This window comes from Propithecus coquereli, unplaced genomic scaffold (assembly GCF_000956105.1).
Source record: "Propithecus coquereli isolate 6110/MARCELLA unplaced genomic scaffold, Pcoq_1.0 Scaffold42, whole genome shotgun sequence".
NCBI lineage: Eukaryota > Metazoa > Chordata > Mammalia > Primates > Indriidae > Propithecus > Propithecus coquereli.
This window is the reverse complement of record NW_012149952.1, coordinates 9,512,248-9,536,005: the sequence shown is the minus strand read 5'-3', so window position 1 is coordinate 9,536,005 and position 23,758 is coordinate 9,512,248. Positions and strand designations below refer to the sequence as shown.

The 23,758-nt window shown below is 37.4% G+C and overlaps 1 protein-coding gene and 1 pseudogene across 1 annotated transcript in view; one reads left to right on the top strand and one right to left on the bottom strand.

The window, feature by feature from the left end:
• Positions 1 to 5,285, bottom strand: part of LOC105817502 — an 8,137-nt pseudogene extending 2,852 nt beyond the window's left edge.
• The window catches only part of GPC3 (glypican 3), a 428,110-nt gene that overhangs the window by 232,089 nt on the left and 172,263 nt on the right, over positions 1 to 23,758 (top strand). The window contains exon 3 of the mRNA XM_012653413.1: positions 7,107 to 7,801. Within this exon, the coding sequence (XP_012508867.1) occupies positions 7,107 to 7,801 (695 nt within the window). The remainder of the gene's footprint in view (positions 1 to 7,106; positions 7,802 to 23,758) is intronic.

Sequence of the window (23,758 nt, the reverse complement as noted above, 5' to 3'; positions counted from 1 at the left end):
AAATATTTAAAAATTTCTCTTGAGACTTCTTTGTCCTGTATGTTTAATTTCCAAGAAATTAGGGATTATCTTATCTTTCTGTTATGATTTGTAATTTAAATCCATTGTGGTTTGATAACATTCTTTGTTTGATTTTTATGCTATTAAATTCATTAAGGTATATTTTATGGCCAAGAATGTGGTCTATCTTAGTGAATGTTCCATGTGAGCTCGAGGAGAAGTGTATTCTGCTGTTAATAAATGAAGTATTCTATAAATGTCAATTAGATCCAGTTGATAGATGGGGCTATTCAGTTCAACCATATCCTTGCTAATTTTCTGCCTGATGGATTTGTTAGTTACTGATAGAGAGGTGTTAAATGCTACAACTATAATAGTAGATTTGTATACTTTTCCTTGCAGTTATATCAGTTTTTGCTTCATGTATTTTGTTGCTGTGTTGTTAGGTGCATACACATTAAGGATTGTTTTTGTTTGTTTGTTTGTTTTTTCCTTTTGCAGAGCTGACCTCTTTTTTGTTATTTGGTGACTCTCTTTATCCCTGATAATTTTCCTTCTTCTAAAGTATGCTTAGCCTGAAATTAATTTAGCTACTCCAGTTTTTTCTAAACTAGTGTTAGCATAGTATGTCTTTCACTTTCCCTTTGTGTCTTTATATTTAAGATGTATTTCCTGTAGACAACATAAAGTTAAGTCTTGTTTTTATAACCACTTTGATAGTCTCTATCTTTTAATTTTTGTATTTAAAACATTCACATTTAAAGTGACGGTTGACATAGGATTAAATCCACCATATTTGTAAGTACTTTCAATTCATTGCACTTGTTCTTTGTTTTTGTTCATTTGATTTTGGTTTAAAATTTTTTTTGGTTAAGTTTTTCTCTCTAGCTCTGCCTTCTCTGGTTTTAACTGAACATTTTGTATAATTTCATTTTTCTCCTTTCTCAGCATAACAATTATACTTCTTTTTAAAATTTTTTAGTGGTCGCCCTAAAGTTTGCATATACATTACGACTATTCTGAGCCACTTTCAAATAACACTTTATAGTTTTATTAGTATCGTATCTTATAACAGAATATTCCCAATTCCTCCCTCCAATTTCTTATAACATCACTGTCATTCATTTCGCTTATCCATATGCTATAATTACCAAGTACATTGTTGTTATTGTTACTTTGAACAAACATTTATCTATTAGATCAATTAAGAAAAAGAAAAAGACTTTATTTTACCTTCATTATTCCTTTTCTAACAATCTTCTTTTCTTTATATAGATCTGATTTCCTGACCTATATGACTTCCCTGAAGAATTTTTTTTAACTTTTCTTTCAAAGCAGGTCTACTAGTGACAAATTTCCTCCAGTTTTGTTTGAGAAAGTCTTTATCTCTCCTTTACATTAGAAGGATAATTTTGCTGGACACAGAATTCTAGGTTGGTGGGGTTTTCTTACTTTCAACATTTAAAAATATTTTGGTTTACTCTTTTTGTGTGCATAATTTCTGATGAGAAACTTGATGTAATTCTTATCCTTATTCCTCTATAAGTAAGGCAGGTTTTTTTTTCCTCTTTGGCTTCTCTGGAGATTTTCTCTTTGTCCTTGGTTTTCTGCCATTTGAATATGATATGCCTAAGAATAGATATTTTGGTATTACTCCTGCTTCTTATTCTCTGAGCTTTTGAGATCTGTGAATGGTGTCTATCAAGCATTTTGGAAAATTCTTGGCCATTATATCTTCAAATATTTCCTCTGCTCCATTCTCTCTTTCTAAAATTACAATTAAACATATTTTATACCTTTTGAATTTTTCTCAGATTTCTTGGATATTCTTTTCTATTTTTTTCATTCTTTTTTTTCTCTCTCATTTCATTTTGGGAAAGTTTTATTAACATATCTGCAAGCTCACTGATGCTTTTTTGATTGTATTTGGTATACTGATGAGCCCATAAAAGGTATGCTTCATTTCTATTTTAGTGTTTGTGATTCCTAACATTTTTTGATATTTCTTAGAGTTTCTATCTCTATCTTTTAATTACTCATTTGTTCTTGCATGTTCTTATTCCATTAGTACCCTTATTATATTAATCATGGTTATTTTAAATTCCTTATATAATTCCAAAATATGTGCCATATCTGAATGTGGTTATGATAATTGCTTTGTCTCTTCAGGCTGTTTTCCTTGCCTTTTAACATGGCTTGTAATTGCTTGTTGAAAGCAGGGCATGATATATTGAGTAACAGGAATTTGAAGTAATTAGACTTGTAATGTGAAGTTTTATATTAATCTGGCTAGGAGCTGGGCTATTTAATGTTTGCTGTAGCTGTAGGTGCAAGAGATTCGGTTTCCTCTAGTGCCCTTGTTTTATTTTTTGTCACCCATTGTTTTGGGGTTTCCCTAAGAACTCCTTCTTAAATAGGATCTGTGTCTTGTAGCCCTCTCAGTTGTAACTGCTGTTATACTTCAGACCTACTGATATGGTGGTAGAGTGTAGGGGGAGTGGACGTTGTCTGTACTCTAATGATTAATCTCGGTATTTTACTGGGCCTAAGTCCTTGGGCTGTGACCTTCAGAAGTTTTTCCTAGCCCTTTTTTCTCCTTATGTGTGATAAGAAAGATAGAGGGGACTATAGTTATCTAACTGCCCTTCCTCCAGGTATATCAGGCTTTGGTAAAATTTTGTCCCCCTTGGAAAGCAGGCATTTTTTTTATGGAGGAATGCTCATGATGTATTTCAAAATTATTGCTTTTTCTTTCCCCCTGCATGATGAATAAGGAAATTTTTCTTGAATCTTCACTGTGAGAACTTTGTGTGGCTTCAAGAGGTAAAACCCAAGGAAGTGTGGTGCATCCGTAAGTGTGGGGTTCCAGGAGTTTTGAACTCTCAAGCCAGTCCACATTCACCCTTTAGCAGCTCAGTAAAATTATCTATGTTCCTAGTAGTTTATGGCTCCAGGGGCTTCTGCTTCAGGTAAGCTGAGCTCAGTTGTGATTCCTTGTATTTGCATGTCTCCCCAGATTTCAGAGTCGCAACTTGGCCTGACTGCAATTCCCTGATGGGTCTAAGAAGAATCATGGATTTTCAGTTTGTTCAACTATTTTCTTGTTTTTGAGGATGGGAGTGACAACTTCCAAAGTCTTTACATGTTGAAGTTGAAACCAGAAGTTTCTCAACATCCAGTTTTTAGGGCTGAAGCATATTTGGAATTAGCAAGGGCTCTGGGGAGACTGACCTATATTCAAATTCAGGCCTTGGCATTTAACTAGAGGTATTACCTTCTGTGAGTCACTTAAGCTCTCTGAGTCTCAGTTTTCTCACCAGTAAAATAAAAACAATTCCAAATACCTATGGTTATGCTAAAGTTGAACAACAGCACAGATGTGAGGAAGTTCACCACAGATGCTGGCATGTACCTTGCAGGTACCACATAAATATAGGGTTTTTTTTTTCCATTGAGGTAACTGAGTTTCCATTGCTTCACTTGACCAATTAAAAAAATAAATAAATAAAAAGGTAACTGCACTTGAAAACAAGGACCATTTTGAGCCCAACCCACTGTTTCCTAGAAACATAAAAGGTTTTTAAGTATTTGCCATTCTTACAGCACTGGAAAATTTGCCTTGAAAAAAGTAACCTGCTTCTATAAGAACTATTTTATTCTAAAGGGCTTGAAAGGGACTTCATGGTTCATTTATTCCTCTCTTCTTCCAACCCTAAGTATACTCTTATTTTTTTAATACCTAGTTTACTACTGAAAAGGCCCATAAAAACACATTTCCTTCTCTCTGGGACTGAATACAGGAACATCAGCACCAAATACTAAGGACAATCATTTGCTGCAGTGATAGGCTATATGGCCTGGGAAGTAGTAGAAGTTAAGGAGAGATAATAACCTGATTGTACACTTTACTTATCAAATCACATCTGCAATTATATCCCTTTTTGAACACCATAATTTAAGGAGGACATTGACAACACTAGAACATGTCTAAATAGCGGTGACCAGGATGGTGATGGAGGTATCTAGAAATCCATAAACCTTGCTATATGAAGATATATATTCAACTCAAATTTGCTATATCTATTTATCTGCATAATTGATTCTTCCATATATTATAAAATATAGAATTTTCTATTCATTGCCAAATTTTTCATGATAGCTCTGATTTTACATTGTTTGTTTCAATTTTTCTTGGATATAACTTTTGACTTCTTCCCAGGAAAGAAAGAGGAAAACCTCCCCTAGCTGAAGTGTACATTATTATCTGACAAAAAAAAATCAATGAGCTCAACTTTCTTGTAGTAATTCTAGCCCTTGACTTCATTTCATGAAGCCTCAAGTTGCCAAGAAAAGCTGAGCATCACTTTTCACCTAGTGTTGGTTTCTATATGTCCCCCAGGACCATTTACCTGTGCAGTTATGGTTTGGTGATACAGAAGTAAGGGGGCTGGGCAAAACCCAGAGATGTGCTAAGTGAATTCTGAACTGTGGAAGCTGGAGCAGGGAGCCCATGTGAGGTTGAGGTTCAATATGACCCCCTGGCCCTTTTCCCCTGCAATATACATTGTTGTTATTCTTTCTGCAGAAGAGTTCATGATCTTTTGTAATTTTCTTTTTCTATTGATCTAGTAGTGCTAGTAACAGAAGCTTTAAAAAAAAAAGGTTTAAAAAAAAGGTTATGATAATACAGTCTATGGAATTGTCCTATCATATATTTTGCACATTTGAGACTGAATACAGTGTACTTAAGATAGAATTTGCCTTGTAGAGAATTCATTTTAGGTTTTTGCTTGGATGATTCAGAACCACAGGGGTAGCATCTCCACAGCAGTCTGCTCCTTTCTCTTACTTCATACTGCCCCAAGGCAAAGGCAAAAGTGTGACTTTGCTTTGTTGGTCTTTGGGCTACAATTTCTTCTAGTACACTTCCATTTAAAGAGGGGAAGACAATGGGAAAATGATGAGTTTAAAACAGAAGTTAACCAAGGGTTTTGAGGATATATGTGTGTTGGTTATAGGTCTGAGGGAAAAGTCAGTGGAACTGTCACTGGGAGACACTAGTTTGTGTTAATTGCTTTTACTCTGCAGCAGTGTGACCCCTAGAGCATGCTTTAACTCTGCTGAGCCTCAATTTTGTCATCTATAAAATGGAAATTGTAATACCAAATTCAAAAGATTGCTGCAAAAAGTAGATGTCATAATATACTTGGAAATGTTTTGTAAGCTCTAAACCATATAGCTTGTGAGTACTCCTAAAATAAGGATGTTGTATCATTTACCTCCATCTACCCAGCACTTACGTACGCCCAGTACCTAGGACAGGGCCTAGTATATAAGAAGTGATTTCTAGCTGAAATTAAAAAGAATAGTTTTAAATCTCCAAATTTCTGATGATTTTAAAGAATTCATTCATCCTTCGTATTGGGCTAGATGATCTCTTGGCCTCATCCGACTTTCAGATACAAGGATTAAGAATAAAGTAGCATATGGAGTTTGGAGGATTGTTACAAGATGGATTAACTTTCTAGGAATTGCTTAATGTTTTAAATAAAACAAAACAAACAAATGAACATGCAACAACTTGTAGCAAGGCAGATTTTTCCCAGAGTCACACAACTGCAAAGTAGAAGTAATCAACACAAACTAGTATGCCCCAGTGAGAGTTGTACTATCGCTGCCCTCAGACCTACAGCCAACATATATATTCTCAAAAACTTTTGTAGAAAGTTAAGTTTTGTTTAAACTCATTACTTTCTCTAGTGGGCTTGGAAGCCCAGTAGAATTACACTGGCATCTATTCAATATTGCTGGGTATGTCATAAGCCCAAGGGAAGAATATAGGGAGCATGTTCTACTTTGGGATGAATCTGGGGCAGATGGTGGTAGCACAACCTAGAGCTCACTTCTGCTACAGATGACTGAAATGTTGGGGTAAGTGATCCCAAGGAACTGTTGGAGTACAGTCTCTCAAGTAGTCTGAAAGTGGTAATAATTTGATTTTTCAAGGCTCATGAATTGGCATCATTTGGAATACATCTGTCATGGACCTTTGCACTTTGGAAGGAAATGAAAGGAAGTACTAAGTTAATTTTAAATGTCTCAGGCAACTTGGTTATTTTTATTTTTAAACTCTTTCTTATTTCTTGAAAAACCTATTATGGTGATTGTTTTTCCTTCCCTCATATAAATGTGAAACTCTGATTATTTGGGATAATTTGTGTCTGGAATGTTTCAGTTTGGAGAAAATGAGATGGCGACATTATTACTTTGTCTCTCAAACCAAGGATACTAATTAGGTCTTATGCCAAGGAGTTGGGGCAGCAGATGTAATCATGAATTTGTGGTCTCTGTAGAGTAGATAAGGCTTCCAAGCCATGTGAAAGCTGAACTTAGCAAGAAAGCTTAGTAGTTATCCTCCAGATGTTCAGCTTGTAAATACCAGAGCTGTTATTTTCAATACCAAATGATAGATAAGTACATGGATTTTTTCCCACCCAGATACAAATTCAGTGGATAAATTCCATTTCCAGGTCTGGCAATCTGCCAGATAGCTCCTTTTAAAGTTATCAGGAGAAAATCTACCAAAAATGATTAAATTCACTCTAGCTTTCACTCTTGGCTAAGATCTTGCCTCTCCTCCCGGGCTGAATAGACTTAAATTGTTATGTGAGTTTATATAGTATATGGTTTGTTGTAGAATATTTACCTCTTTCTAAAAATGAAATGTCCTGAAATACAATTTCTTTTTAACTGAATAAATCAATGAGAGAAAGAGAAATAACCTCTCATTTCGCCAATTTTTAATCAATATTTTCATGAAAGGCCAAAATGTTAACTGAATCCTGGCTTCCGTCATTTGAAATATAATTTGTGTGTTTAAGAATTTATGTGCACATCAGAGTTTGGACTTCATGTTCAGAAAGGAAAATTGATTTATAGGAGGAAACAACTGCAAGAGTAGAGGCAATGCCAGAAATGAATGAGATTCAATTATTTAAGGCAAATGGGACCTTAATCACAACAGCAATAGAGAGATCTCAAATTCAATTACACCCTGGATTTTCATGCTTTAATTTGTGGACATTTCTATATCTCCTATTTTACAGAGGCCTTTGAAATTGTTGTTCGCCATGCCAAGAACTACACCAATGCCATGTTCAAGAACAACTACCCAAGCCTGACTCCACAAGCTTTTGAGTTTGTGGGTGAATTTTTCACAGATGTATCTCTCTACATCTTGGGTTCTGACATCAATGTGGATGATATGGTCAATGAATTGTTTGACAGCCTCTTTCCAGTCATCTATACCCAGCTAATGAACCCAGGCCTGCCTGAATCAGCCTTAGACATCAACGAGTGCCTTCGAGGAGCAAGACGTGACCTGAAAGTATTTGGGAATTTCCCCAAGCTTATTATGACCCAGGTTTCCAAGTCACTGCAAGTCACTAGGATCTTCCTTCAGGCTCTGAATCTCGGAATCGAAGTGATCAACACAACAGATCACCTGAAGTTCAGTAAGGACTGTGGTCGAATGCTCACGAGAATGTGGTACTGTTCTTATTGCCAGGGACTGATGATGGTTAAGCCTTGTGGTGGCTACTGCAATGTGGTCATGCAAGGCTGTATGGCAGGTGTGGTGGAGATTGACAAGTACTGGAGAGAATATATCCTGTCTCTTGAAGAACTTGTGAATGGCATGTACAGGATCTACGACATGGAAAACATATTGCTTGGTCTCTTTTCGACAATCCATGATTCCATCCAGTATGTCCAGAAGAATGGAGGAAAGCTGACCACCACCGTGAGTACTAATTTACAGTTTTCAGAGAAACTGGGAGTTTTAGGGGTGGGTGGCTGGGTCAGAAGCAGGTGCCAATGGAAAGAAATGAGAAAAAAAAACTAGAGAGTAGGTAGGGATAACAGATGAACTGAATGACCTCGCAGAGTTAGGCAGTGCATTAAGACCACAGGCTGGGCCGGGCATGGTGGCTCACACCTGTAATCCTAGCAGTCTGGGAGGCTGAGGCAGGAAGATTGTTTGAGCTCAGGAGTTTGAGACCAGCCTGAGCAGGAGAAAGACCCCCTCTCTACAAAGAAATAGAAAAATTAGCCAGGCATGGTGGTACACACCTGTAGTCCCAGGTACCCGGGAGGCTGAGGCAGGAGGATCACTTGAGCCCAGTAGTTTGAGGCTGTAGTGAGCTATGATGATGCCACTGCACTCTAGCCTGGGCGACAGAGTGAGACCCTGTCTCAAAAAAGAAATGAAAAGAAAAGAAAGACCACAGGCTATATGGAGTCATAAAACCCAGCTTTGAATTTCAGCCCCACCCACTTCCTTGCTGTGGGACGTTGGGGAGTCATTTTATCTTTATGAGCCTCATTTTTCTGATTCATGGAATAGAAATAAAAAGAATATCTACTTCATAGGGAATAACATATGTTAAAGCACTTAGCATGTGTCTCATACATGGTAAGTCTTTAATAAACGTTCGCTATTCTTACCTATTGTCGTCAGTTATCATAATCTTCGTGACAACCCTGTGAGGTGAGAACCATTATCTTCATTTTATAAATGAAGACACTGAAGCTTAGTGAAATTGCAGCTTACCCAAGGACACCCAGCTATAGTTAGTGGAAAAGCCATGCTTCAGAAATTGATCAGGTCTCCCTTTAATTTGGTTATCACCAATTTTTCTGATTCTGATTTTATTTTTGTGCTTTTAATCATGTATATCACATTACCATTTTGAGTAGTGACTTTAAACACGAGAGACCCAGTTAGAACCCACTAATTAAACCTCACAAGAACATAAGCAAGGCAAACATCCATGTTCTCCAGTGGTTGTATTTATAGCCTTGGTTATACCAGTCTAAGTTGTGTTGGAGGAAGGACCGTTCTGTAAGTGAGGCAGCAGTTTGCCTGGTTTCAGTCGGACATTGTTAGTCACAGAACCAGGAAGTACCTACTTCGAATGTAGAGCAGAACATATAGCCAAGAGCTACCAGCCAGATCCCCCTAAGGCAGGATCTGATTACCAAATACTGCCAGCTTTGTAGGAGGAGGTGGCAGAATAATATACTACACTACCATTATTGAGCTCCTACTACATCTCAGGTGCTGTGCTGGCAAGTTTACATAATATTATTTCACAGTAACCCTTGAGATTGATCCTAATATTGTCCCCATTCTACGCAGGAGCAAATGAATCTTAGATTAAATATCTTGCCCAAGGTCACAAAGGTAGTATTTTTTCTTTTTTTACTGTTTTAGAAATATTTTATTTCTGCTAATTAATTTTTTTATATATAATGCACATATTTTCAGGGTACATGTGATAATTTAATATATTCATATAATTTAAAAAGATGAAGTCAGTGTAATTGGTATATTCATCATCTTTAATATTCCTCTTTTCTTTATGCTAGAAATATTTGAATTATTCTTTTCTGGCTATTTTGAAATATACAATAGATTATTGTAAACTATAGTCACCTACTGATCTATCAAACACTAGGTCTACGCCTAATGGGTACAATGCACACTATCTGGGGGATGGGCACACTTATAACTTTGACTCAAACAGTATGAAAGCAATTTATGTAACCAAATCATTTGTATCCCCATAATACTCTGAAATAATAAATAAAAAAATAAAGATGTTAAAAAAATAACTAGTTAAGCGGGAGGAGCTGGGATTCAAACCCAGACTTGATTGGCCTTGTTGACTCACACTCTCAGATTCTCTACAATGCAACTGCTGTGTACTCTGAGCCACTGCTTATCCAGAATGTGGACGGCAAATTAAGCCATTTAGCCTTGTCTTTAAACTGGGGAAGTACAAAACAATAGGGGTAATTGGTTTTTTTGGTGAATTAAAGTAGGAAAGAGGACAGAAATGACACAACCCTCGGCATGGCTACTTATGGAGCTGCTCTAATTGCCCCATTCACAATGTTAGTCATTTAAAACACATTTGCTAAGAAAATATTTTATAGTAAAATGAACAGAAATGTCCTAACTAATGATGGTGTTCTTCAGTGGCTAATTATTCCCTTGACTGCTTTATAATTCGAGGCCAGATTCTGGGGCCTTACGCAAAAGTAAATCTCACAGAACTAGAAAAATGAAACGTTAAGTGCATTCATATGTTCATTCACCTAATACTGACTGAGGGACCACTATGTGTCAGACACAAAGCAAGAGTGTTGTGGTGTGGAAATGCTTGCAGTAAGAGGAAAATAAGGAGACAACATTAAAATACAGAGTGTAGGAGTATTTAGAGGTTGCCTCTGATATTGGCCATTTGACAGCAACATAATTGGTCTTGAAATTGTGTATCCTCCTCTAGTGCTTTTAAACACAAAAAATGAGGTAGGGAGCTTGTAAGGAATTAAGTGCACTGTTTTAATCAGCCACTAGACTTGAAGGTTTGTTTAGTAAACATTTATTAAGCATCTGTTTTGTGCATGGCACTTTGCTAGGTGCTGGATATTCAAAACTACTCAATACATAGTTTTTAAGTCCTGAAAAGGTCACAGTTTAGTTGGTAGACAGATGTGCAACTGAATAAATTTTACCATTGTGAACATTTCACTATAATGTGAATGTTGAAAGGGCTGTGAGAGATTAGCTAGTCCAATACCATTGATTTACAAATGAAGAAATAAAGTTCAGGGAGACTTGCCAAAAGTTATATAATTAATGGAAGAGCCAGAAGTAGAATGCAAGGTCTTCTGCTGCTATAGTATAATATAATACTCTTTCCATCATACCAGTCTGTCCCCCATTAGACCCTCCCACTCTAAAAGGTCCATTAAGATTTTGCAAACACATAGTGAACCTAAATTGGATAGCTATTTCAGGCTACCAAAGCCCGCTACATTTTAGGTGCATGCATGCATATGTGTGTCTGCGCGTGCATGTGCGCCTGCGTGCAGGGGGTGTACATTTCATGTCATTATCATTCCGGTGGGGGGGGCGGAAAAAAGGCCTTGGCTGTCAAGAGGTGCTCAGTGATGCAGTCCCATTCTGTTTTGGCCGTTAAGGGCCTGATTGCTCCCAGCTCCCAGCTGGTTATGAGAACGTGAAGTCTGCCATCCCCAGGGAATGCCTGAACTAAACCAGAAAACATATGTGAATTCTGCCTTGTTCCTGTTTTATGATCACCAATTCTAACTAATATGTACCAAATGGTGGGGGTCAGGGAATCATTGGCCAGGTGTGATTCAGCCCATACTCTACACAGGCCAGAAAGGGACTGAGCCATTTATAGGGGTGAGGGGAAGTGAGGGCTGGGTAGATTGCAGAACTCTATTCATGTTAACAAACCCACAGAATGCCCCAAAGCAAAAGCTGATTTAAAACTAAAGCATTAATGAGATTCTGCTGCAGCACCCTCACTTTCCTGTTGTGATAAAATGTAAAACCCTGCCAGTTGGTCCTGCTCAAGGTTCAGTTGTAGTGAGAGACCTCTTTAAAAATATGCTCTTCCTGAGCTCTGTTGGGACAGACTTTTTAGCTAGCTCTAAGCTGTGCCATGAGGTCTGCCACACAGAGACTTTGCCCAGTTGTTTTGGGGGCTACCATCTACCCCATATTATGAAGGTCATTTTGGTCTTCGGAGTGAATGTGTCATGTTAAATTTTATAATTCTATATGGCTTGCAAGTGCTTTAGTTTTTCCTAGGATAGTTATCAATACTTCAGACTACCCAATGAAGGCATGCAAGTGAATGTTGGAGTGTTGTTGCTGGCAGCACCCCTAGAGTTGATAAAGCATCCAATTCCTAAACCTGGTTCATCATCACAACCACCTGGGAATTTGTTAAACATTTTCCTGGCGTCCACCCCTGGAGATTCTGATACCATAGGTTTGTGGAGAGGTCAGAGAATTTGTCATTTAAAAAGTGCCTCAGTTGATTATGATGTTCCCTTGGGAGCAAATCCAGCCACCTAATTTGGAAGATAAAATAAGGCCCAGAGGTTGGAAGTGAATGGCCTAAGTTCCACAAACAGTTAGTGGTAAAGCTATGACCTCAGATTCTTCATCTCTAAAATGGGGTTGAGATACGGGGAATAAATGAAATGATAGGTTCGGGAACATGGAAAGTACCTGCTAAGTGCCAGTGCAGTACTATTTTTACTACATTGTTCTAAGTGCCAAATGGAAAATGGATTTCTCTTAAACTTATTTTTAAGTGCCAAGATCACTTAATGTTACTTTAGTCCAAAGGAAGTGAATAAAAATAGTGTGTGAAAATTTATGTGTGTACGGGTGTGTATGTGTGTGTGTGTGTGTATGAGAGACAGAGAGAGAGAGAGACAGAGAGAGAGGGGAAATAAGGGAGAGAGAGAAAATTTGTACTGAAAAGTCCAAGAAAATACTAATGACAGGACTGTAAATAGATCCATTTTGCAAACTGGGATAAATATACAAACTAGGATAAATATCTTGGCCCTAAGTGAGTATTGAGTAGGTCTTTAATAATATTTCGATGAAAGCATCACTGTTAAATTTGTCAGCATGTTATTGAATTTCACATCTTATACCTTGAGGCAACTACAAATATGTACAGTTTGTAATACATATATTTTCAGCATGATTGTTACATCCAGATTGCTGAATGCCACAGCTTCCTCTTAAAATGCAACTGCTTTTATTCTGAAAACAATTTTGGTTGTCCTTACCATATACCTATCTTTGGACTATATGCATAGCCATTGCACATTTCATGTATAATTTGTCCATTTATTAAATGAGTAATTATTAGCATGTTGAATGTTTATCCCTCTTCCAGAAAGTTTCCCAAACTTTCTATAATTTTGTTTACTTTCTTTGAGCCCCCAAAATAATTGCTCATGTATCCCTACATGGCTGTGTGCACTCGTATTTTTCTACCTGCATTCATGTACACGCTTTCTTTGTTGATTCATCTCATCATTTCTCAGTGTTTTCTCTCCCACAATTTCATTACCTTGGCTTGTTATATGCTTCATTGAATGTTGTGCAAAATTGCAACCTTTTCTACCACCAGTATTTCTCCCTTTCTTTTCTCATTGTGATGTTCATTTTAGCACTATCCGAAATACGATTCATTGCAAGAAACATTCATTGAGCATATAATCATGGAAGCACTAGGGTAGACACCAGGGATCATAAGAAGTCACTTGAAAGATGAGCATGACTCTGTTTCTGCCCTCAGGGGTCACTCAGCTAGTAGGTGGCAGAGCTAGGACTCAGAGCTGAATCTGTCTGACTCCAAAGCTCATGCTCTTAACCATTATTTTATATTGCTCTCTCAAATAGTTCCACTCTCTTCACCAGAATCTTCATTCCCCAAACACAGGCTAAGTAGGTTTTTATTATATTATTTAATATCCTGTATTACTCCCTACTGTTTTTCCAGCTGCACAATCAGTTTTTGAATTCATTCTCCCTCCTTAGAGACTTTTGCCCTAGAATTTCCCAATGAGGTACTAAAAGGCATGTGATTTTTTTTTTTTTTTTTGTCTTCATAACACTTAAAGGCACAGAGTAGTTTCTAGGAGAAGAAAGAATACTTGTGTAGGTGATGGAAGATCCAGTCACACAGTCAGAGGGCTTTGCCTAGAATCTAAGTGAGCAATGCCAGTGCAACCTTCCAGTTGCAAAGTTGGGAATCTGTCCATTAGACAAACATAGTTTTTAAGGCATCTGCCGTTGATTCTGGACATTTAAAGTACATGCAGATCTCCATTATAGAGTGTCCTTAGTAGTAGCATTGCTTACTGAGAACCTAACATACTCTAGTATCAAAGTATATCCATTTCCTTTCCTAGGATTTCTGAAGTCAGTATTTATTTATGTGTGGTAGGAAGCTCTGGGGAAGAGTCTCTGTTGATCCTCGATAATAATTCACTCTATCAAACTCTTATATTTTGCTGTCTGTGTGACTGTAACTCATCAGAATTTCCAAGATTAGCCCTACCTTCCTCTCCGCTTTTGAAGGCTGGGGTTATTTCTCAGGTGTCAAAATGTCAGTGTTTTTCTCTCTGTGCTATCACTTTGGACTTTCATTTTTCAGTCTCAGATAGAGATACTTTGTCTGAATTCATACAAGCTGTTTTCAGTACCAAGTGATTTGAAAGTGATAAAAACAAGTAAATGGCTCACTACCTAATTAGTGTCTGCAGGTCAACATCTAGAACTGTGGTAAACAACTTTATTTTCATGAGGCCCATTTCTGGAAAGAAAAAAATATTCATAGGCTGCCATCCTTTTTCATTCACCATCAATATAGCTTTGGTGATTTCTGTGGAGAAAAATTATAGTTTTTAAATATGGATTACCTATTTATTGAAAGAATACAAATTTTAAAAATGGAACCACCATTTAGGCACTAAATGTTAACTTCAGGGCAAGTTTCAAAAAGTGGTCACATAGGGAAGCTTTTTTAAATGTTTCATCCTGAAATTATATATATATTATGGGTCATATTAGGATATTAGATGGGCTATTCATGAATCTAGAATTGCTCGCCTTTGCCTTGACAAGAAGTGGCGGCACAATTACCACTTGTTTATATGTTCTGAATCTTTAAGAATAAATTTTTCCTCTTTTTTGTGGTCAATGGAATGCTGTAGCAGGAACACATCCTCAAGAACTGTAAAGGATCTGAGATTTTGCCCTAACTGCAAGCTAACAAATTAGCGTGCTGCAGTTTCATGGCTGCTAGTTAAAGGCACAAGACTCCTGAGTTAGAGATGAAGGACAGTTTATTTCTCACAGCGGTAGCATTAGTCAGAGTATCAGCATTTGTGCCAGATCCTCGAGTCCCAGTTCCCACAGGGTAAGGCAAAGAGCTGGACGACTCCTGCACATACAATGAGTTTCATTATAGGATAGGAACTTTGAGCTTAGGGAACTCAAATCTTTTGTAATAGGTAGCAAGCCTGCCTGCTCTTTTCTCTGAAGGAAAACGCTATCTATCTTCCAAGGCTGTTCAGTATACAAAGATACTTGAAAAAGATAGTCTGGAAGAAAGGGAAGTCCATGCCTCTGCTTCTAAGCCCTGCAGAAGCACAAGAAATCCATGGAGAACTGTCTTCCAACACATGGCCCCCACCCTTGGATGACTGCAAGAACCTTTCAAGTTCTCAATGCTTTTGGAGGATCAGGCAAGGAAATTAGGAGTTAGTAGAAGATAATTAGCTTGGCCCTGACTGGTTGGTCAAAAGGCAGGGCTGTGTGTCACCTGTTGGAGGGTAGCAGAAGGCACATCCCAAGACAGAACAGTGGCAGTTTTCTCAGCTCTTGAGAGAATACTTTAAAAAGAAAGTATCAAAGGGACACCTGATTGCTGCCTCTCATTAGGAGTAAGCTCTGCTACTTTGGGTCCCCAGCTACTACTCTATTGTGCTCTCTTGTGGTCTCTAAGCTCTCTGTTTCCTCTTGCTTGTTCAGGCTCTGGGGTTGGGAGTTTTGTGTTGCTTAAGTGACTTGGCTGAAGGAAGTTTGCTCTTTCACGGCACTTCTAAGGTGAAGCATGTGATAACCATACAGCAGCAAGCAGATGCTTATCCAGGTCTGCTGGGAGTGAGTAGAGGACTAATTTGTCCTTAGAGCATATTCAGAAAAGTTAGAAAGTCAGGGATATTTGCCCAAGTGGGCAGAAGTCCAAGAAGACCTCCCTATGGCCTGATAGTCTGAGAACCCATATGCTCCTGGCATGACAGTAAAGGAATCCAAAATGCCCTTTGTTAATGTTGGTCAGCCAGGGAATTAGGGTACAGTGAAAGTATCCTCCTACCTCGTGGGGGCAGAAAAGCCCCTGGATACTTGCTGTCTTCATTACAAAAGCTGAAACGCCTCAGAAAACATAGTCACGTACACTGTGATTTCTCTGTGATTCCTTTTTTCTCCACTTGGAAAAAGGTTACTCTTGGCAAATGTAGTGCTACCTCATTCACTCACAATAGCACCACAGGTAACCTTGGCTCGCTGAACTCTCATGCCTATGCATTTTGCTATCTTGCTCAGGTTTGTCATAGAAAGTGCTTTCTGACTTGGACTGTTTCTTAAAAGGACCAATTCTCTTGTCCCCACCTTAAAAATGGAAAACATATTTTGAACATCAAGGAAACATTTTTTGATGAAGTTGCACCATAGTGTAGTAATTTCCTCAAGGGGAATATTTTAATATTTGCTATAACAAAGAATTTTACAAAAGGCCAAGATAAGGGAATTCTGAGAAAATGTCTTCCAGCATGTTGAAGCCTTTATAAGGTAAAATACAAACCTCATCATTACCAGCAGCCAGGATTTGCAGGGTGCTGAGTGCTGGGCACTGCGCTAGTTCTTACAGTGGTTTGCCATTCCATTTCTTGTTGGGGGAAATGTTAATGGGGTAAAAACAAATAACCTTTGTTTTTTTGAAAGTACAGATTTCTTAATGTCCTTTTAAAATGTCCCTTTGGGAAGTACATAATCCAGCAAGGCTGCTTTCGTATTTCATATGGGGGTTGGGGGAGGATTGATGCTGCCTCCTTATTACCCAATTCAAATCCTTTCTGAAGAATATTCAGAAAGTGAATTAATTTTTCCCCTTTTCATTCCACTCAGAATGCTTAAAACAGATAAAGTAGGAAGCAGAGTCATATTTGGGTGCTGTCTATTATCATTTACTGACTGAGAGTCTATCTAAGCCTTTCTGCTTTTTACAGATAATTAATTTTGTTCCTAAATGTAAAAAAGAGTGATTGTAATCAGTATGTTTGTACTTTTAGCCACAAATAGAGCCCATCAAAGATATGCAGCACAAATAAACCTCATAAAACATGCAGCCCAAGTACTGTTCAAAGTTAATGTCCTATCTTTTTTTACAAAGAAAAAAATTATATATGGTATATGACTTTTTAAATGTTGTTCTTGGTATTCTTACATATTAATAGTTAATAGACAGATTCTCCTTTTTTAACCCAAGCCTATGCTTTGAATTATTTTTATCATTAAATATCATGTAGTAGAGCTGAAGGAGACTTTGATTTGGCACAGAAATCAGCTCATCAACATATACATATTTCTGAGTTCTGGGTATGAATTTCTCTTATCCTTCCAGAAAAATTATGAATGATCAGAGATCTAAGTTAAAGGCTCAGTTTCGTGGGATGAAATCTAAGAACATAGTGTTTGTCAAATAATTCCTCTGAGTGCTTTTGGAAAGCTTCTGCCCTTTTATTCCAGCTGCCTGTTCCCCACCTCTGGCTGACCCCTACTCTAAGCCCATCCCTTTTCCCTCTCCTTCAAAATAGTACCTTGCTCTGTGTGCTCTGTGCCTTGTTAATTCAGGCCCTGTACTCGGGTTAGAGTGAAGGATGTGTGATTATGGTTCAATCATCACAGGAAGCCCATTTCTGTTTCTTCTAGTTCTCTAATGTGTTCCCTCTCTTGAGAAACAAACTCATTTCACTTGGCAAAATTATTAACCACCAGAAAACCCTCCAAAAGGGTTATCGAGGAAGGTAGATCTCAATGTGATGCATTTATAGGGAGAAATAAGTGTAGGTGAGACCTGATGAAATTACCTCCTATGCATTATAAGGCGTAAAGAACATCAGTTCAGGAATCAGAATTTTGATGTAGGATCCCTGCCTCGTGCTGACACGGGCTAGTGGCTTTGGAAAAGCAACTTCTTGGTGTCTGTTTCTTAATCTATACAATGAGATAGACCATGATAATGAGTGATTATGTACTAAGCACGTGCCATGTTTACAACAATTCTAATGAGAAAGGGATTATCATTACTACTGTTTTCCTGGTTAAAGAACTGAAGCAGAGAGACTTGGAAGTAGGTGCCAGCTATGAGGCCACTTCAGCTGCTGTCTACTGCAGGAGCTCCCGGGGGTGCATCTCCTGCTGGGGGCCAGATCCAGTCTTAGAATATATGGTCGTGGCCTGGCCTTGTCTGCAGATGGATGCAAGCTGATTCAGTGAATGGGAATGAGGCAGGATGGGGAGCCAGAAGTTCTAAGGGTCTTTCGTTCTTACCCACTCTCTCAGTTATTATTCATCCTTTTGCTTACATGTGGCCTTTAGAATTGCATAGAAACTTCCAATGGACTTAGCTTTTCTTCTCTGCTCTTCCTGATAGTTGTATTAATTAATCCTAATTAGATTTTTCTAAATCTGCTTGGAGCTCAGGCCTCCCCCAGGATCAGACCTATTTTATTTACCCTTTTTCAAAAAAATCCATTCTTGTTGAGCTTATTTTTAAAAGATATATGGCACCTACATTTTCTCTTTCTCAGGTCAGAAATCCAAAGAATGGTAAAATACCAAGCTCTGTGGCTTTCTTATTCTGCATTAAATACTTTAATTATCTCTTTCCAAATATGGAAGGAGTTCCTTATTACTTGAGTTTCTGATTTACTCAACTGTTCATTTCCTTTAACAAATTCTTAATACAAAATGAATGATTTTCTTGACTGTAGCAACCTCCTAACAGATTTTTTAAAACTTTCAAATACTTTAAATCATCTTTTTACAAGTTTTCTAGAAATAAAGTACTCTAGACAAAAAAGCAGAAAACTAAACTAGTGTCCTTTCTCTGATTGAAAATAAAGTATTAATTGCGACAAAGTGATATAATCAAACTTGACAGATAGAAGCTTCAGAATCCATGTTAGATTTTCTATCAGTATGAAAAGGATGTTAACAATTTCTAGATCGCAGAGGGTGAAAGGATACACACTGGTGGAAACATTTCCCTCACACATCTGTGTTTATCAAGTTTTAAAGTCTGTTTCCTCTCCCACCATTTCTCCTAAATCTGTAATACATTGATTTAAAAACAATTAATGCCTGACTGAAACTGCCCTGCTCTGAAAGGCCCCATTCAGAATTGTCTTAGCTCTGGTTATCATTGACCAAAGAATCTATGAGATACCAGGAATAATAAATTACAACATTCATTTTTAATGGCACCAGAGAGATTTTTAAGAGCAAAGCTTTCAAGATGGAAAGCTGGATCAATACCCTACACAGGAATGGGTTGGCTTGGCATTACAAGGAGCAGAGTAAGAAAAAGTTCTGTGATGTAGTAGAAAGAACATGGGCTTCAGGAGTTAGGATGTGAATCTCTACTCAAGCATTCCTTATTTTAGTGACCCTGGGCATGTTGTATAATCTCCATGAGCCTTAGCTTCTTCCTCTATAGAATGGGAATAAAAATCCCAACCCCATAGAACTATGAAGATTAGCAACAATGTCCAGCACATGATAGCACTGTAAAATCTGACATGTAACATGATGCATTTCATCTGCTATGAGGCAAAGTAGCCTCTTTAGGCCTTCCTTCATATGGGGGCATTCATTTTTGGGGTCCACTCATTAGCAGCACCATCATTGGCAAATATTTACCAAGCTTCTGTGACAAAGGCCCTATGCCAGGAGCTGGCAACACAAATACACTAGTCCCCCTTGTTCATGGAAGATATGTTCCAAGACCCCCAGTGGATGCCTTAAACCATTGATAGTACCAAACTCTATATATACTATGTTTTTTCCTATACATATGTACCTGTGATAAAGTTTAATTTATATGTTAGGCACAGTAAGAGATTAACGACAAGAAGTAATAAAATAGAACAAATATAATGATATACTATAATAAAACATATGTGGAAACAACCCAAGTGTCCATCAATACGTGAGTGGATTAATAAAACGTGGTATATGTATACCATGGAGTACTACTCAGCCACAAAAACATATGGTGAACTAACACCTCTTGTACTATTCTGGATAGAGCTGGAGCCCATTCTACTAAGTGAAGTGTCACAAGAATGGAAAAACAAGCACCACATGTACTTGCCATCAAATTGATACTAACTGATCATCACTTATGTGCACATATAGTAGTAACATTCATCGGGTGTTGGGCAGGTGGGAGGGGGAAGGAGGGGATGGATATATTCACACCTAATGGGTGCAGTGCACACCATCTGGGGGATGGACATGCTTGAAGCTCTGACTTGGGTGGGGCAAGGGCCATATATGTAACCTAAACATTTGTACCCCTGTAAGAGACTGAAATTAAAAAAAAAAAAAAACTATGTGAATGTGATATCTCTCTCTCTCTCTCTCTCTCTCTTGCTCTCTCACTCTCTCTCTCTCTCTTTCTCTCAAAATACCTTATTGTACTGCACCACGGGTAATTAAAACCATGGACAGTGAACCACCAATAAGGGAGGACTACTGTATCAGGAACCTGTTTCAAAAAACTAAACCAGTGGGGCTGCAACAGAGTTTCTGAATTCTTTTTCTAATGTTAGGATGGCTTTTTCCAGTGAGGCTGCTTATCTAGGTACTCCACACTTCTCCTACTAAAGTTCCTACTAGTCTTTGAATTCAGAGTTGGTGTGTCTCTGAACAAGTTTATTCAGCCTGTATGGCTGTCGGCCTCTGCTTCCATTTGCCCAACCTTTGCCACTAATAACCAGGAGAATCAATCACGTCCCCCCAGATGTTTGGGTAGATTGATTCCCAGCCAAACAGACCACGTTGAATACAAGTTTTCTAACTGCTCACAGTGGTCTTCACAGACGACTCATGAATAAAGGGCAGTGTGATATATCTGGATTCCCCATGGGGATTTTTAGCATTCATCTTCTTTTGCTCGGGTTTAGTGTTGAAATCCTTGGGAGCAGAGGGAAGATTCAAGCTGTGTTTATGGCTCCTTTGTTTTAGAGTGTGAATTTTGCAGTATAATGCTAAATTGCTTTTGCTGGGTACCACTGTTAAATGATGATTAAACTTAGTTTTGGTATAAAAATGAATAGATGCCTATTATATATCTTTGGAATAATTTAATGATGTCCCCTTGTTTTAGTTATTATCCTTTTATTAGACCCCTAAATTTTCTTGTCTATTCTTATCTATCTTGCCTAGTCAGAGCCTTTCCCCCTTTATAATGCACGATAACTACCTTTCTGATTTGGGGATTTGGTTATCACACTGTTTCTTTAATAAAAAGGAAAGAAAGAAAGCAACGATGGGGAAGTGAAAGGAATTTAAGAAAGTACAAGGAAGACAGGAAATGAGTCAGAACATTTTGAAAATGATTTTTTTAGATACATGGCTTCTGCAGTATTTACTTAATATAATTGTTGCTCCACTTATGCTAGCACAATACAAATGTCACAAATTCTAGATTTTAAAAAATACAGGAAAACACATTTTATCTCAATTATGACTCACTTGCCATTTTCTTAAATCAAACATTAGTTTTAGCATGTGAAAATACCATTCTCCTCTCTTCATCCCCTAGTATACAATGTCTTACATAGAGTAGGCATTTAATTTTTCTCTTAAATCAAGCTGAAATGGTATGGAGTTCTTCCTTGGGATAGTGAGGAGCCATTAGGGGTATAGAGAACATGAATCTCCACCCACAAAATCAGGAGTGTAAGAAAGACAGTGCATCTTTTACTTATTTTTTGGCCTTTTTTGTCTTATAATAGACTTTCTTTTTAGAGCCCTTTTAGGTTCACAGCAAAATTGAACAGAAATTCCCGAGTTTTCCCATATACCTCTGCCCCTACACACACACACAGCTTCCCCCACTATCAGCATCTCCTACCAAAGTGGTCCATTTTTTACCATTGACGAGCCTGCATTGACACATCATTATCACCTAAAGTCCACAGTTTACATTAGGTTTCACTCTTTGTGTGGTACATTCATTAAGTTTTGACAAATGTTTAATGACATGTATCTACCATTACAACATCATACAGAATCATTTCACTGCTTTAAAAATCCTCTGTGTTCTACCTGTTCATCCCTCCCTCCCCACTCCCCTGGCAACCACTGATCTTTCTACTGTCTCCATGCTTTTGCCTTTTCCAGAATGTCATATAGTTGGAATAATACAGTTTTCAGATTGGCTTCTTTCACTTAATAATATGCCTTTAATGTTCCTCCATGTCTTTTCATGGCTAGATAGTTCATTTCTTTTTAGTATTGAATAATAGTTCATTGTCTGGAGCATCTTTTACTTTTACATCAATTTAATTTCAAATTCAATCCTTTGTTCCCATTGGGTTAGTGGTAAATTATACCTCATTACTTCTTTTTAAAACAGCATTATGGAGATATAATTCACATAGAGTACAATTCACCAATTCAACTATTTAAAGTATACAACTCAGTGATCTTTTAACATATTCATAGAGTTGTGCAACCATCACCACAATCAATATTAGAACATTTTTATCATACCCAAAGAAACTCTTTACCATTTAGCCATTATTCCCCATTCCCTCTTCTCCCCTGCCCCTGGCAACCCTGATATATTTTTTGTCTCTATAGGTTTGTCTGCTTAGGACATTTCATATAAATGGAATCATACAATATATGACCTTTTGCATCTGGCATCTTTCACTTAGAATGTTTTTAAGGTTTGTCCATGTTGTAGCTTAGATCACTACTTCATTATTTTTTATGGCTGAATAATATTCCATTGTATGTGTATACCACATTTTGTTTATCCATTATCAGTTGATGGACATTTAGGTTTATTCCCTTCTTGGTTATTATGAATAGTGTTGTTATGAACATGTGTGCACAGATCTTTGTGTGGACATATGTTTTCATTTCTCTTGAGAATATACCTAGAAGTAGAATTGTGGGTCATATGATAACTCTATATTTACCTCTTGAAGAACTGCCAAACTGTTTTCCAGTGCTGTAGCTGAGCCATTTTACTTTCCTGCCAACAATGTATGAGGGTTCCAATTTTTCCACATCCCTACCAACAATTGTTATTGTTTTTTTGTTACAGCCATCACAGTGGGTTTTAAGTGGTATCCCATTATGGTTTTAATTTGCGTTTCCCTAGTGGCTAATGATGTTGAGTTAATTTTGTGTGCTTATTGGCCAGATCTTCTTTGGTGAAAAGTCTATTAAGATCTTAATTTGTAAACTGGGCTATTTTGTCATTTTGTTGTTGAATTGTAAGAATTATTTACATGTTCTGGATACTAGACCCTTATCAGATATATGATTTGCAAATATTTTCTCATATATTCTGGGATGTCTTTTCACTTTCCTGATAATGTCTTTCAAAACACAGGTTTATAATTTTGATGAAGTCCAATTTATCTGTTTATTTATGTGCCATATCTAAGAAACCATTGCCTAATCCAAGGTCATAAAGATTTACACCTATGATTTCTTCTAAGAGTTTTATAGATTTACCTCTTATATACAGGTCTATGATCCATTTTGAGCTAAGTTTTGTATATGGTATGAGGCAAGTGTACAACTTCATTCTTTTGCATGTGGATATCCTGTTGTCTCAGCTCCATTTGTTTGAAAAGACTATTCTTTTCCCATTGAATTGCCTTGGCACCCTTGTCAAAAGTCAATTGACCATAAATGTATGGGGTTTATTTTCAATTCTGTTTCATTTACCCATATGTCTATCATTATGCTGGTTTCACACTGCTTTGAATACTGTGGTTTTATAGTAAGTTTTAAAAATGGGAAATGTGAGTTTTCCAACTTTGTCCTTCTTTTCAAGATTGTTCTGGCTATTCGAGGTCCCTTGCCATTCCATATGAATTTTATGAGCACCTTGGAATTTTCTACAAAGAATACAACTGGGATTCTGATAAGGATTGTGTTAAATCTGTAGATCACTTAGCAAGTATTGCCATCTTGACAATATTTACATCTTCCAATATATGAACATGGAATGTCTTTACATTTATTTAG